Genomic DNA, 16,702 nt, shown 5'->3' with positions numbered 1-16,702 from the left:
ATATACGTACTTGTGGATGTGTATGTATATTTCAGTATATATAATTAATTATGTATAACCATATATGTATGTATATATATATATATGTATGTATATATATATATATATATATATATATATATATATATATATATATATATATATCACGTGACGTGATCACGTGACCGACCAGGCTATCAGATGTTGCTACACATCGCTAGTCACAATGCGCTTCGCATTGTTTTAACTTTCAAATGACACCACCCCGCTGGCTAAGCGAGCAGGCCAACAGAAGAAAGAGCGAGAGAAAGTTGTGGCGAAAGAGTACAGCAGGGGTCACCACCATCCCCTGCCGGAGCCTCATGGAGCTTTAGATGTTTCTGCTGAATAAACATTCACAACGTCCGGTCTGGGAATCGAAACCACAATCCTACGACCACGAGTCCGCTGCCCCAACCACTGGGCCATTGCGCCTCCACACACACACACACACACACACACACATATATATATATATATATTCAAATGTGTGTGTATTTTTTTTTATATGTATATTTATTATGATTGTACTTGATAATCTCTGATGAAGCCTAGAGATATATACAAGTACCTCATTTTCAACTGCCTATTATCTCAATACACTTGACTAATATAGGCAGAATGAGATGCTTTTATCTATGGGCTGAAACAGCTGTAAGTTATTTTACTAATTTATATTCATGTTTTTTTAATAATTACTTGTATCCTTATTTTATATGCATAGAATAATATACTATATGTATGTGTGTTATTATAATTATCAGTTTAATAAATAAATAACTTAACATTTTTAATGTCCTAAAGTTGATGAACCAACTATTGTTCTCCTCCATTTTCTTATTTTGCGATATAAATTAATGGTAAAATATCTCTTTACCTTCACCCATTTAATACACTAGGTAAGTTAATTGCAATGCAATAAAAAACACTTGTGTATTAATAATTGGGTATTCTACCATCAGTATATTGGATAGATATTATCCCTTAGTGATTTGGACTCACAACCCCTAACTTTCTTGGAGTTATATATATATATGTGTGTGTGCGTATGTCCCATATTTCCTGGCAAAATAACTGATTCCAAGAGAAAGAGATGAAGGGAACATATAGACTAAGAAAGAAAAAAAGAATTGCTTCCAGAATTGTGCTTCTACGTTATTTATCAACGATGTTAGGATGAAAAGCAAAGTTAAACTTAGCAGGATTTGAACTCAGAATGCAGTGAATCAGATCACAAGGCATTCTAAAGCAAAATTCTAATGACCCTGCCAACTCACTTTGTTTGAAATAATATTATGAAAATAAAGTAGCTATTGTCCATTTTAGATTTGGCCCCTTTAGTGAAATAAAGATGGTTTCATAAATGCTTAGTGATTTTCAGTGGAGTTGGAAATCACAGTTTTAAGTCAAATTGACTGTAAAACTTTAATTGTTATTAGTCGTCTATATGATAAAGAATAATAACCGAAGGTTTGTTTTTTGTATTATAGATATATAATGCTCAAATGGCTGGACTACGCGGAGTTCTGTTATACACTGACCCAGAAAGTAACACTGAGGCACGTTGGCTTGCTGAAAACTATCCAAAATCTGACAGCTATACTATTTCATATATCTCATCAGGTAATAAAATTTTGTTTTTTATGGCCCTAATAAAAATTTGATATGTTTTATAAATTTTCAGATATTTATGCCTTATGTTAGCACAAAAACAATTTTTGGAGGGAATATATTGACTATATTTAGAGTACTTATTTTTTTTATCCATGGAGGATGAAAGGTAATGCCACTCCTGCTAGGAACTAGAGAAAAGAATCAAAATATGTTAAGTGCAAGACAGTACTGTTATTAGATTACTGGATTAGCTTCCTTGTTGTATGTATCTGCAAAGCCAACACGAGTTGTTGTCCTTGGCATAGGTGAGTGAACCATATACACATGCAGCCTCATAAGGCGGTGAGCTGGCAGAAACGTTAGCACGCCGGGCGAAATGCGTAGCCATATTTCGTCTGTCGTTACGTTCCGAGTTCAAATTCCGCCGAGGTCGACTTTGCCTTTCATCCTTTTGGGGTCGATAAATTAAGTACCAGTTATGCACTGGGGTCGATGTAATCGACTTAATCCCTTTGTCTGTCCTTGTTTATCCCCTCTGTGTTTAGCCCCTTGTGGGTAGTAAAGAAATATACACATGCAACCTCATTTATCACTGATTCAGAATTGCATGGTGCATTCAGTTGTAAACCATGTTATGCATATCGCAAATTGATCTGTGATAAACAAAGGACAATCACTCAAAGATTTTGCTTGCTCTACAAAAGCACATCCCTTCTTCGTACTCACCTACAATGCCCACCTACCCAAAATGCACTCTGAATATTGTTTGTGCTTACATGACTGTGCTGTAGCTATTTTTTCTACAGATTTTTTACTCATCCATCAACATAGAACCAATGAACAGAAAAAATACAAAGGTGCTGTGGTGTGTGCGTGATTCGGACGTACAGCGCACCTTTGGTGGCTTGACCCAGACTTCCTCCCCTATTTTCACACGAACGGGTCCCTTCTCTTCCTTGTGACCCTCCGGCGCTTTGCTCGGGTGCCTCCATTCATATTTGAACACAGCTCTCTGCGGCACAGCCCCGACCCGAACACTAAAGATAGCAGCTGCTGCACCCAAACCTTAGCGACGTCTTCCCACGTCTTGACACCTCGACGATCCACGTTGGAAAGGCCGAATTCACCGCCACCTGCGCACGCCTGATGGCTGCCCCAGCTTCCGGTCAATGCACCCAGCTGCTGACGTCATCCCACAGGTGCTTGATCCTAACAAATGATGTAGATGAGTGTATAATGGAAGGAAGGTTTTTATGATACTTTTGGGGTATCTTCCATTGTAATTATTCTGTTGATTCAAGGAGCTGGAAATACAAAGAATGAAGTTCTCAGGTGGAGTAAATTCAACAACCGTTTATTCACAGGTGCTTCATACAAGGGGTTTGCTTCCAGTAACCATCTTCACAGCAGTGCATAGTTAGCCTTCTCTCCAATACACTAGAGGTTCAATAACCTCTGGAGACAATGCATGTGGTATCACAGCATGACGAAAGTCCGCTGTGAGCTCCTGGCTTCAAAGTTTCTTCTCAGCATCAGCGTGAGAAGAACGAGAGAGAAAATGTTGTCTTTTCCTTAAATAATGATAGCAGGTGAGATCTTGTTTTTGTCTCATGTATGGCAATGGTCGCAGGTGAGATCTCGCTGTTTCAAAATGGTGCTGGCTTCTTTGTACCTCGCTACTAATGTATTCTCAACTAGTAACTCTTTACTCTCTTTTACTCTTTTACTTGTTTCAGTCATTTGACTGCGGCCATGCTGGAGCACCGCCTTTAATCGAGCAACTCGACCCCGGGACTTATTCTTTTGTAAGCCTAGTACTTATTCTATCGGTCTCTTTTGCCGAACCGTTAAGTAACAGGGACATAAGCACACCAGCATCGGTTGTCAAGCAATGCTAGGGGGACAAACACAGACAAACAAACACACACACGCATATATATAGATACATATATACGACGAGCTTCTTTTCAGTTTCCATCTACCAAATCCACTCACAAGGCTTTGGTCGGCCTAAGGCTATAGCAGAAGACACTCGCCCAAGGTGACACGCAGTGGGACTGAACCCGGAACCATGTGGTTGGTAAACAATCTACTTACCACACGACAATGGAAGCTTCCCTTCTTGGGACTGTGAATTTAGTGTCAATGAAGTTATCATTTGTTCCATTTACAAAGTATATGGATGCGATTCATTTATTGCTCATTTGTTTATCTCTTGTTTTTGGACCCCATCCCCATGATAAACGCATTTAGTTATATATAGAAATGGCTGCTGTAAACATTACTGTGTTTATGATGACAAAGCAGTGTATATAATGTGATGAGCCTTCACAGTGATAGCAATTGCCATTGGTTCTAGTATAACCCTCTATCTCTTTCGGAGAGGCACAAGCACCTACACACACATGGCAGTTATTTCCACCTACCAAATTCAATCACAAAGCTTTGGTCGGCCTGGGGCTATAGCAGAAGACACTTTCCCAAAGTGCCATGTGGTGGGACTGAACCTGAAACCATGTAGCTAGGAAGCAAGCTCCCTAACCACACAGCCATGCCCACACCTATGCCATGCCCGCGCCTACAACAAGAATTATTATTTCTAGTACAGCTTGCAGCTTGTACATTTGGATTCAATAGGGGATTTCAGTGAACAACTACTGATTTTGTCTAATCATTAACAGAATAGGAGGAAGATGTAAAAATTTGGCTAGTTTACACAGATTTGCCAAGAACACAACATGGACTTGTAGTGTTCGTATCATTGCCTCTCAACATATGTGAATGTTTATGCAACCTAGCATCCTTTGATATTCATAAAGACTCTGGAGTCAGACTATTACACGTAAACTTGGCAAAATTTACCTTTATGATTAGAATATGAGAATTTCAGGTACAGGTTTGAATGATTTTCTCATTTGGTATGAATTTCTTTATCAAAAACTATAATAATTTCAAATTGCTTTACCCAAGTATTTTTAGTGTTTCATCATCATTGTCATCGTTTAAAGTCTGGCTTCCATGCTGGCATGGGTTGGATGGTTTGACAGGAGACAGCTAGGCAGGAACCTGCACCAGACTTCTGTGTCTGTTTGGGCAGGGTTTTTACAGCTGGATGTTCTTCCTAACACCAACTACCCAGCAGAGTGAACTGAGTGCTTTTGATGTGGCATCAGCACTGTAAAGGAAGAAAATGGAAAAAAACTAGCACATAGCACATGTTCTTATGAAGGCATGAAAGACTCGCTCAAGAAAGTGTTTGAGATATTTCATCAAGTGAGTGTGTTATACCAGCTGTGTAGGGTCCATTTTTCTTCAAGCATTCAGACTAGGTCTCATTTTGAGGATATCCAATGAGTTGTTCCTTCCTCTTTTTCTCATACCATCCTTAGAAGTCTAGTAAAAGGAGTATAGGTACTACCCTCCATCTTCTGACTAAGCCTTAAAAATATAAAAAGTGTAAGTTGGTAACACAGGGAAGATCATAAAATTACTACCATTGCCACAATGAAAAAAAATCCAGTTCATGGTTAAATATAAATAGAAAATGCATCTAAATTTACATTTGAGTATATACATATGCATACTGGTGTTAATTTGACATCTGTTAAGAAAATTATCAATACACTAACATGCACTATATATATGTGTGTGTGTAGATATATTGTGACAGAAATCATTACACAGACAAACTGGGCTACATAACTTAAAATTTTGTGTAAGTCTGATGGACCTACAATCATCATGTCTCTAACCAGGTGACATAATTCTTTGTTCCTTAACTCTAACTTGTCACCCTTGCACTATTAAGTGCTTATTTTTGACCTTTGAATAAATCATTTTTTTTATTTCACTTTCCTGAAAGACCTTGCATAGAGAGAGCCCCCTCTAGTAAGGGAGAGAATTGTCTTGTCACAAGTTAATATTTATGAAGTAAATATAAGCTTAAAGGAATGAAGTATATCATAACCAATTGCAGTGTTAGATTCACTTCAACATTTAAATTAAACTTAAATGTTGAAGTGAATCTAACGGTTTTTGTGTGTTTCTTAAATGGCTTATAAACACCTTCCACGCTGCAATTGTTTTTGTTCCAGCACACGATCTCAGATCAAGTCACTCGCTATGCAAGTACATCTCCGTATATCATAACCTTTATGCATTTAATTCAAATTTCTTTTTTTCAGTTATAACATACTTAGCCCTTTAGCTGCAAAATTAAATTTCATGGTTATTCCAATAATGATGTTAATTATTTCAACCAAAAATAGAATTGGTATTTTCTCCAAGTCACATTGTCTCAATAAACTTAAAATATCTCAATAAAAAATAGTTTCAAAAAAGACATTTCTCAACAAAAGATAAATTGCTTTCTGCAGTTAAAGGTAATGAAATTTGAGTAGATATCTCTGCTTTCTGCAGTAAAAGTACCAAATTTTATCATATAATATCTACTATTTTAATTCAGTTGCATCTCCTCAGTATGAAGCTACTAATACTTTATTATGTTCCTTTTTCATTATTTGAATATCTATCAGTGATATAAATTCTAATTTATATATGCAAGGTGTTTGGGCTAAATTTGACAGTTTGCATAAAAGGAAAAGAAAGCACAATATTCCATCCAAAAAGAGCAAAATATATTATCTAGATTATGGATGGGAGGTAATAGTTTACTCAAAGTAGCCACCTTCAGCTTCCACCACGGCCTCAAGATGGTTCTGGAACCTGGTGCATCTGCTTCTCACTGCATCCCTGGGAAGCTTTGGTGTTGCAGGCAGAGCAGTTGGTGTCTTTTCAACCATGTCCCACACATAGTCATGTATAGAATTACAATCGGGAGAATTAAGAAGTCAGAAATTGGGTTTGGTGAAGTCATAGAAATTCTCTGAGAGCTATTTTTTGACTCTTTCTGGAAGTATGGCAAAGAGCTGAATTCTGCTTCCACACATATGACCTTCCAACAGAAACCCTCTCCAGCTAGGGTTTGACTATAGTCTACAGCACCTTTGCATAACTCTGAATTGAGCCTAAAGTCCTGTTCAAAGATGTGTGGATGAATCCTGGTGCGCAGACACAGTCAGAATACCTGCTGTGTCTCTTCCTGTTGGCTACAGCTTCATATCCTCTATTGCGGCTGACATACAGCCTTTACAGTGTTCACAGAGCATTGAACAGCAGTCATAATGTCAGTATTTTGATATCTGGTGTGAATCATCATGATACAGTTTACTCTTTTTCAATATCCAGATGGCTTCTAGTCTTCCCTGTTAGCTAACTTTTTCTCAACTTCAACATTAATCTTTATAATAATAATAATAATAATAATAATAATGAAATTATTGTATAGTGCTCAGGTGGCCCACAACTTGTCAAAAGTGTGTATAAAGCATATGCAGTAATGTACAAATGTCTGGAAAGCGAACAATGTATGAGTCAGGTACATGCTTGTGTGTGTATGGAGGGGAGAAAATCAGGTGTAGTGTTGGCGAATCTCAGGAAGCATGGAAGTTTTGAAGGATGCAGTGCTCCGACACCTAACAACTGATGCCGGCAGTTATTCTTTCAAATACTGTTGATTGTTCACCAATATATCAAGCTGTTCCTTAAAAAATTTTGCCAGAACACCCTTCCAAACAACAACTCTGAGCACCTTTTCAAACTCCACCTGTCTAAAACCCGTGGACATGTTTACAGGGTCAGAAAACAGCACAGCTCCCATAACTTTCGGAAATATTTTTTCACGCTAAGAGTTGCTGAAGCATGGAACAAACTGCTGGCATCAGTTGTTAGTTGTCGGAGCACTGCATCCTTCAAAACTTCCATGCTTTCTGAGATTTGCCAACACTACACCTGATTTTCTCCCCTCCATACACACACACAAGCATGTATCTGACTCATACATTGTTCGCTTCCCAGACATTTGTACATTACTGCATATACTTTATATGCACTTTTGACAAGTTGTGGTGCACCTGAGCACTGTATACAATAATTTCACTATTATTATTATTATTATTATTATTATTATTATTATATTTTGTGTGTGCATCAATGCTTCACTATCTTTTAAAGTTTATATTTTTGTATTTCAGATGAATTTAATTTTTCAGATTTGAATGAAAGTGGCAATAAGTCTTTGCTTGTATACAATATTTCTGCTGCACTTGCTCTGAGGATTTTTACCACTCTTGCTGATACAACTGCAGCACCGATATCATGGTGGGGAAGTTTAAACACTACATACAACATTGGAATCAGCCACTCAGGTATGATATTGTTTTTTCTTTATAGACATTCTTATGGATTTGTTAGATGGAAACTGAAAGAAGCCCATTGTGTGTGTGTATATCTTTTATCTTTTTCTTGTTTCAGTCATTAGACTGCAGCCATGCTGGGGCACTGCCTTGAATTGTTAGTTGACTGAATCGATCTCAGTACTTATATCTTTTAAGCCTGGTATTTATTCTATCGTTTTTTTTTTGCTGAACTGCTAAGTTACAGGGATGTAAACACACCAACATCGGTTGTCAATTGGTAATGGCGGGGGACAAACATGGACACACACACACACATAGATATATATATACAACAGGCTTCTTTCAGTTTCCATCTGCCAAATCTGCTCACAAGGCTTTGGTCAGTCTGAACACACTTGCTCAAGGTACCACACAGTAGGACTGAACCCAGAACCATGTGGCTGGGAAGCAAACTTCTTACCACACAACCTCTCCTGCTATATGTATATATTTGTGTGTGTTACTCTCTCCTTTGACATTTCATGATAGCTGTAAACGAGTGTCCCTGTCATACAAGCAGTGTTCTTCATTTCCAATCTTCTGTGATAACATGTCTGGTCTTGGGGGAAATATTGGTTTCAAATTTCGGCATATGGCCAGCTATTTCAGGGGAGGGCATAAGTCGATTACATCAACCCCAGTGCTCAACTTGTATCTATCTATGGTGGGTAAAATTCCCAAGATCCATGAACGAGTTCTCTCCAGCGGTCTCTGTCCCTCATCATTGCTGCCATGTCCTGTGTCTCCCAGAAACCAGCGTCTGACCTTAGGGCATCAACCTATGTCTATGTCATCCTCAGTCTCCCTCTTCCAGTGTGTCTGTGTAGGGGCTCCTACATGAGCACTGAGTGCAGTATCAACTCTGAATGACGGTAAGCATGTCCAGCTGAACTCAGTTTCCTCTGTGTTATTTTTGAGCTAACTATTGGGAGGCTTTTGTATAACTCTGAGTTCTTCATCCTCAGTCTATACTGATTAATGTTCAGAGCCATCCTCAACATTCTCTTGTAGCACCCATCCACCATCTGACTGAGTTTCTTGATCAGTGTCCAAGTCTCAAACCTGTACAGATTCCACTGCAGCAATGATGAGATAAATCTTCAGGTCTTTATGACTAGTCTGCAAATATATATATATCCCAACCACAAGTTCCCAGGTTCAGTCCCACTGCATGGTATCTTAAGAAAGTAGTGTCTTCTACTATAGTTTCGGGCTACCCAAAGACTTGTGAGTGGATTTGGTTGATAGAAACTAAAAGAAGCCTGTCGTATATACATGTATGTGTGTGTGTGTGTGTGTGTATGTGTGTGTGTGTGTGTGTGTGTAACTACTACTTTTTTTAAATTAAAATATTTTTAAAATTTCAACTGGTACTTTGCTAGCATGATACAGTGCATGTACAATGTGATTGGACAACCAGTGAAGAGGTTGCTAGTCTATATCCGGCAGAAACGTTAGTGCGCTGGCAGAAATGTTAGCATGCTGGGCGAAATGCTTAGCGGTATTTCGTCTGTCGTTACGTTCTGAGTTCAAATTCCGCCGAGGTCAACTTTGCCATTCATCCTTTCGGGGTCGATAAATAAAGTACTAGTTTCGCACTGGGGGCGATATAATCGACTCAATCCCTTCGTCTGTCCCCTCTGTGTTTAGCCCCTTGTGAGCAGTAAAGAAATATATATCTGGTTAGCAGTCCTGATATATCTGTTCTGATTCTTACTCTAGATATAAAAGAGTCTAATTATGTGGTGATTGTTAATGGACAAAGTCACTCAGTTCAGTATTCAAATGTAAACCATAAATGATGATGCTGACAGCATTTCCACACCACTGGAGTCACCAGTGTTCACAACCTTATTTGTTCCATGTCCCACTTTGATTTTCTCCTAAAAATATACACTCTACCAGGAGCATACAAAGTTATTATATAGTGCACACACACACACACACACACACACGCACAATAAAACATTGTGTACAGTGCTCAGGTGCACTACAACTCATCTAAAGTGTATGTATAGTAGATAGGGTAATGTACAAGCGTCAGGAAAAGAACAGTGCATGAGTCATGACATACACATGTGTATGAGTATGGAAGGGGGACAATCAGGTGTAGTTTCGGCGGATTTCGGAAAGCATGAGGGCCTTAAAGGATGCAGTGTCATGGCAATAAGAAGTTTAATGAAAACTTTATTGTAAGTTCTATTCACTTGTGCTCCACCTTGAAAAACACCGTTCTAAAGAATCAACCTATTGGCTGAATGTAGGTATAGTAGTATAGGACAACTCACTATTTTAGTAGTGGCTGCACTATAAAACTACTATGTTAGCTTGTATCAATGTGTTTGAAGTGGTTAGGGTGTTAGCACCATGATCATCAGATTGTGGTTTCGATTCCCGGACCGGGCGACACGTTGTGTTCTTGAGCAAAACACTTCATTTCACGTTGCTCCAGTCCACTCAGCTGGCAAAAATGAGTAACGCTGCGATGGACTGGCGTCCCGTCCAGCTGGGAAACACATATGCCATTGAAACCAGGAAACCGGGCCCATGAGCCTGGCTAGGCTTTAAAAGGGTGCATTTATTTATTTTTTTGACAAAGAATTGGATTCCACAAGTATTGTTTAGAAGTCAGTAGAACTGATTATCCACTGATGACTAATCTCTGATATTGATAAGTCAAGTAGATGGCTTAATCATCAGGCAACAGATAGACTAAAGATAGAGGATTAAAGATAACCAGATTTGAAGTATCTTTATATATAAAAGTGAAGTTGTGTGTCTGTCTCCTACGATTTAGATTCCTAACTACTCCCACATTTTGCGTAGCAGTGTAACCAAAACCGGGTATCGTATAGTCGTGATTCATATCGAGCCCTTCTGGGTATTAGTCACGCGTCTACGATGAGTCTACGATTTAAAAAAAAATTTACCATCATTTTTTCCCATTTTTAATGCATTTTTTTTGCTATTATATAAGGGAAGTAACTCTCTAAAAATGTATTATTAAATCTCAGAACGTAAAAAGCTACAGTAACCTCCCTCCCTTTGTGGTTAGCCATATTGAGATGGCTATTATACTTTACATCTCTAAAAATGCTTATATAGTTATTTCCCTTACAAACCCGAGCAACTGCTAGTAGTTGATAAATTTGTACTGAAAAATGTTAAATTTATATTAATGTTATATTACCATAAGTATGTATGTTTTACTTTTATAGTTGAGGGGCACAACACTTTATATCTCAAGTTCAATTCTTGTTTGAAAAGCCACACTGTGTCCAATGTTGAAGGAACTCTCTATGGAAAAACCAAACCAGGTAACTTGATTACTTCCCATGTTTTCATTCAGTGTGATTCTTACTGTTATCTTAAAAGTGATCATTGTGCCTTAAGATTAATCTGTTTGATTTTGAAAGATATACTCTCTTTTTACTCTTTTACTTGTTTCAGTCATTTGACTGCGGCCATGCTGGAGCACCGCCTTTAGTCAAGCAAATCGACCCCGGGACTTATTCTTTGTAAGCCCAGTACTTATTCTATCGGTCTCTTTTTTGCCGAACCGCTAAGTGACGGGGACGTAAACACATAGGCATCGGTTGTCAAGCAATGCTAGGGGGACAAACACACACACACATACATATATATATATATATACATATATACGACAGGCTTCTTTCAGTTTCCGTCTACCAAATCCACTCACAAGGCATTGGTCGGCCCGGGTCTATAGCAGAAGGCACTTGCCCAAGATGCCACACAGTGGGACTAAACCTGGAACCATGTGGTTGGTTAGCAAGCTACTTACCACACAGCCACTCCTGCACCTATATATATTAAATGCTGGAAGAACGATAAGCAAAAATGTTATTTTCTTATGGTAATTTTGGTACACTTTGAAATAATCCTACAATCAGGAAAACGTACTTCAAATAATATTGAAGGAATAAACTACTACTACTACTACTACTACTACTACTACTACTACTACTACTACCACCACCACCACCACCACCACCACCACCATCACCACTACTACTACTACTACTACTACTACTACTACTACTACTACTACCACTACTACTACTACTGCTGCTGCTAATAATAATAATAATAATAAAAAACATGCTTGAAGATATTTCATTAGTGATTTTCTTTGATTCTCTCTTGAAAAAGTGGAGACCAATGTTATGTCTTAGCTTTCTGATGTATTTATTTATGAAAATAATGTTACAATTAACATTCTTCTTCATTAGAAGAAACAATGTTTTCAGTGAAACACCAGCAACCCAATGGTTTATGAAGTGTTACTTGCTGTCACAAACATGATTTTAGTATATTTTTCAGATAGGTTGTGTATCATCTTAAAAATGCTAAATCAAGTGTAGACATATGTGGAATATTTGACTGCTGTTTCTAACAAATTGACCACCTGCATAAATCCCTTATAAGAACAAGGCATTGGATAATGTTGTTCTAGATACAGTGTTTGAATAAAAGATAGGATGGTCTTCGTTGGAATGCCTCTAATGAAAGACATTACAATCAAAACCATCCTATCTTTTGATGAAAATTCTGCTTAATTAGCATGAACCTAGTGCTAAACAACAACAACAACCTATATTTTATTTCATATTTTGGGGAAAACAGTATTTATTATATTTTACTTTTTATTTATTATTATTTTTTTGGGGGCTAAGACAGCAATTTGGTAAAGTTGTTAGAGCATAGGACAAAATGTTTTGCAGTATTTCTTCCAACTTTCTGTGTTCTGAGTTCAAATCTCAGCAAGGTCAATCATTATCTTTCATTCTTTTAGAGTCAGTAAAATAAAATACCAGTCCAGGATGATGGATTAGTGGAATTGATAAATGCATTGGATTGGGAATGCCTTTCAGTACTTGTTTAGGCAATTTGCATTCCGAATATACCTGAGTGGTAGGTTTAATTCATCTCCTGGTTTAATGCTACCATCTCGTCCTTGTTTGCCTTTAGTGGAGTTCATTCTGTTGAAAGTATTCAGACCTGGTATTTGGTTTCAGAATAGCTACTTCCCTCCATCCCATTAGTCTCAAAGACAAAAAAATAAAAGGTCATAAGTACAGTACCTTCTCTCTCTCACCTGGATTTCTCTTATTGCCTCGATAAAGACTTTGAAGTGTAAGTTCAAATCTTCTGAGCATTACCATGAGTTTTCTGCATTGAGCATCACTGGGTCTCAGCTGTGAACTCTCTCTCTCTCTTTCTCTCTCTCTCTCTCTCCTCTCTCTCTCTCTCTCTCTCTCTCTCTCTCTCTCTCTCTCTCTCTCTCTCTCTCTCTCTCTTTCTCTCTCTCTCTCTCTCACACACACACACATATGTTGCTGTGTGTGCAAGGTTAGTGTAGACCATGATGATTCATACTACTCTTGGGAACATGCTGATGTTTGTTATAATAATGAAATTATTGTATACAGTGCTCAGGTGCACCACAACTTGTCAAAAGTGCATATAAAGCATATGCAGTAATGTACAAATGTCTGGAAAATGAACAATGCATGAGTCAGATACATGCTTGTGTGTGTGTATGGAGGGGAGAAATCAGGTGTAGTGTTGGCAAATCTCAGGAAGCATAGAAGTTTTGAAGGATGCAGTGCTCCAACAACTAACAACAGAAATTGTTGGAAGAGGTACAACACCACTTGATTTCACACCAGTGTACTGCAGGTACTTGCTTTTTCATCCTGAAAGGATGAAATACAAAAAATAACTCTAGTTGCACTACAACAGAGAAAGCAGCAAATATATAAATACTGTTACAGACATCTTTTGCTACATTTCTGAGGAAACAAGATTTCTTATTTCGTGTTTGGATTTCAAGACTATTGAAAAGGTTGCAAGACGCAACGAAAATTTTAGGAAAATAAAAATAAGAAATAAGTGGAAACTTTTACTGGTGAGTGTGTTATATTATAAGGCACAAAAAGAAAATGACTCTCCCCAGACACAACAGAAGATTCCTTATTGTTTTTTTTTCATTATTTCTATAGATGAGATGGTATTAGTTGGAACTCAGCGGCTCTATGGAACGGCTGAATCAGAAACTTCACTCACTTTAAACAGTTCAGTTTCCAGTCTTTTCCAAATGGCCAGTTTGTCAAGCACTGCTATGTTACTGGAGTTAATATACAGTCTTTTGCATGTTCGCAAATTAGAAGGATGGCATCCACAGCGAACCATCAAGTTTTATTCATGGGGTACTGTTACAGGCAGCGATGAAGTTGGGATCCAAGAATATCTGAAGGTAACCAAAACATTCAAGTTGTTTCTTTGTTATCTTTTGTTGTTGTAATTTTCACATAACTTTTCCATGTTAAGATCCATCAACCTCGATATTTGGTTAATGACAGCAATCTTTCAACTCTCCTTCTCTCTTTCTCTTTTACTTGTTTCAGTCATTTGGCTGTGGCCATGCTGGAGCACCGCCTTTAGTCGAGCAAATCGACCCCAGGACTTATTCTTTGTAAGCCTTGTACTTATTCTATCAGTTTTTTTTTGGCCGAACTGCTAAGTTACGGGGATGTAAACACACCAGAATCGGTTGTCAAGCGATGTTGTGGGGGGTGGGACAAACACAGACACACAAACATATACATACACACATACATATATATATACATATATACGACGGGCTCTTTCAGTTTCTGTCTACCAAATCCACTCACAAGGCTTTGGTTGGCCCAAGGCTATAGTAGAAGACACTTGCCCAAGGTGCTACGCAGTGGGACTGAACCCGGAACCATGTGGTTCATAAGCAAGCTACTTACCACACAGCCACTCCTGCACCTATGACTTTTTAGTGGAGATAATTTTCTACAAGAATTATTAGAACAATATAAACACTAATATATACCCTTCAGAGTGAGAGGCAGATTGTATGATACCTGTGTGCAAACAACTATGCTACATGGCAGTGAAACATGGACTGTGACTGCAGAGGACATGCGAAGGCTTGAAAGAAATGAAGCCAACATGTTCCACTGGATGTGCAGTGTGAGTGTGCATGTACAACAAAGTGTGTTTTGAGAGACTGGTGAAATATGACCTTTAGTTGTTGAGCCTCACAGAGGAAATGGCAAAGGACTGAGACTTCTGGTGATTTGTTGTGCTTGCGAAAACACGTCAAGCTAAGTGAAATCGTGGCCCTGCACACATGCATGTCCTTTTTGGCCATGCCCCCCTCCACCTCACACACACACACACACACACACACATACACACTACTTGACTTCTGTCAAACTCCCAGCAGACCTTCCCCTCTTCACGCCCTCTCATGCACCTCACCTGCTGCAGACCACTCCACTCTCATGTCTATCCACACACTCCCCATGCCCTCATATATCTTCCCTACCCCCTTCCCAGCTGCACCAATTACCCTCGCCATCACTTGCTACAGTCATGTTTTCCTCATCCCTAAAACATATCCCCTTCTCTCTCATTGAACATCTCTCTCTATACCCTCTCCTGTCCCCTGTGGATAGACCCCAATACCTACCCGCATCATCTATTTCTCTCTATCTCTCTCACACACCCGGCAAGTAACCCATCCCGCTCAAAAGGTCCCTGAATAAGGGTTGTTTAAGGATGTTGAACAAAACACCCATGTTTCCTACTCACCTCCCTCCCAATTCCTCTCAACACACAGCTACGATGCTCCCCCACTAAGGGACATGCTCAACTGGTTAAGGTCAAACAACTGACAAGCAGGTCTGTGGTATTGAGCAGAATATTTGCTGTAGCCCATCTTTTATACCAAAACATTATTATTATTATTATTATTTTTTTATTTTTTTTTTTTTTGCAGAGAAACAGTTTTATCTTGAATAGTCGTGGTGTTGGTTATGTGGATCTGATGGATAAGGCAGGAAAATGGTGTAACCATTTTACAGCACACACAGACAACATGGCAACAGCTCTCATTCTGAAAGCCATGAATATGGTATGTTATATATTATTTGCTATGGGCATTGAATACTTACTTGAATTTATTTGATACAGGAGGCTTTGTTTTGAAGAAGAAGAAGAAAAAATAGATAAAGGAATCAGTATGAAAGCATTTCATCAATTATGTTCATTTGGTTAAATGCAAAAACGAAGTGAGTAATTTGTTAATTTTCATCACCTTTCTGTGGTGGGAACAGAAACATAACAGGATTAGTTAAAGATGATTCCAGTCATTTAACCCTTTAGTGCTTAACCCTTTTGTTACTAACCCGGCCAAAACTGGCTCTGGTTCTGTGGTAAAATGTCTTGTTTTCATAAGTTTTGAATTAAAATCTTCCACCAAATCTTAGTCACAATTTATGTTCCTAAAACTAGCTGAATGACAACTAAGTTATTTTACTAAATTCTTTGTTATATTTAAAATAATTGAAAGAAACACAGAGTATCTCAAAATAAATATAGTAATGAAAGGGTTAAACCAGCTATATCCAGTTCAAATATTCCAGTTGTTTTGTGTTCAAACTGGCTAGATTCAGCCTCTTACACCTACCTTACAATGTCCTAAAACTAAACAAGCACAACATTGAAGTCTCAAAGCTATAAGATAGCGCATGATTAATTCAAAATGATATGAATAAATAAGCTTTACATTTAACAATAATCTGAATGCTAAAGGGTTTGTATACCCTATGAATCTGTTATAAAATGAAGATTACTCGAGATGTGTTAGAATTGAGAAGTTTATCTTAGCTTGATGCATTTTCTTTGGGAGAACATTTTCTAATGAAGTATAT

The 16,702-nt window shown here is 38.1% G+C and overlaps 1 protein-coding gene across 2 annotated transcripts in view; it reads left to right on the top strand.

Annotated features, from left to right (window-relative positions):
* The window catches only part of LOC115218023 (aminopeptidase NAALADL1), a 45,408-nt gene that overhangs the window by 20,530 nt on the left and 8,176 nt on the right, over nt 1-16,702 (top strand). The window contains exons 4-8 of one of the 2 annotated variants that reach the window (XM_036499477.1): nt 1,509-1,641; nt 7,743-7,898; nt 11,147-11,245; nt 13,955-14,208; nt 15,769-15,903. In XM_036499477.1, coding sequence (XP_036355370.1) covers nt 1,509-1,641; nt 7,743-7,898; nt 11,147-11,245; nt 13,955-14,208; nt 15,769-15,903 — 777 coding nt within the window. Of the gene's footprint in view, nt 1-1,508; nt 1,642-7,724; nt 7,899-11,146; nt 11,246-13,954; nt 14,209-15,768; nt 15,904-16,702 lie in introns of both variants that reach the window. The other variant, XM_036499435.1, reaches the window with a different exon arrangement.

The sequence above is a fragment of the Octopus sinensis genome, linkage group LG1 (genome assembly GCF_006345805.1).
Source record: "Octopus sinensis linkage group LG1, ASM634580v1, whole genome shotgun sequence".
Classification (NCBI taxonomy): Eukaryota; Metazoa; Mollusca; class Cephalopoda; order Octopoda; family Octopodidae; genus Octopus; species Octopus sinensis.
Note: the sequence above shows the minus strand (reverse complement) of the source record. Positions and strands in the feature narration are given on the sequence as shown.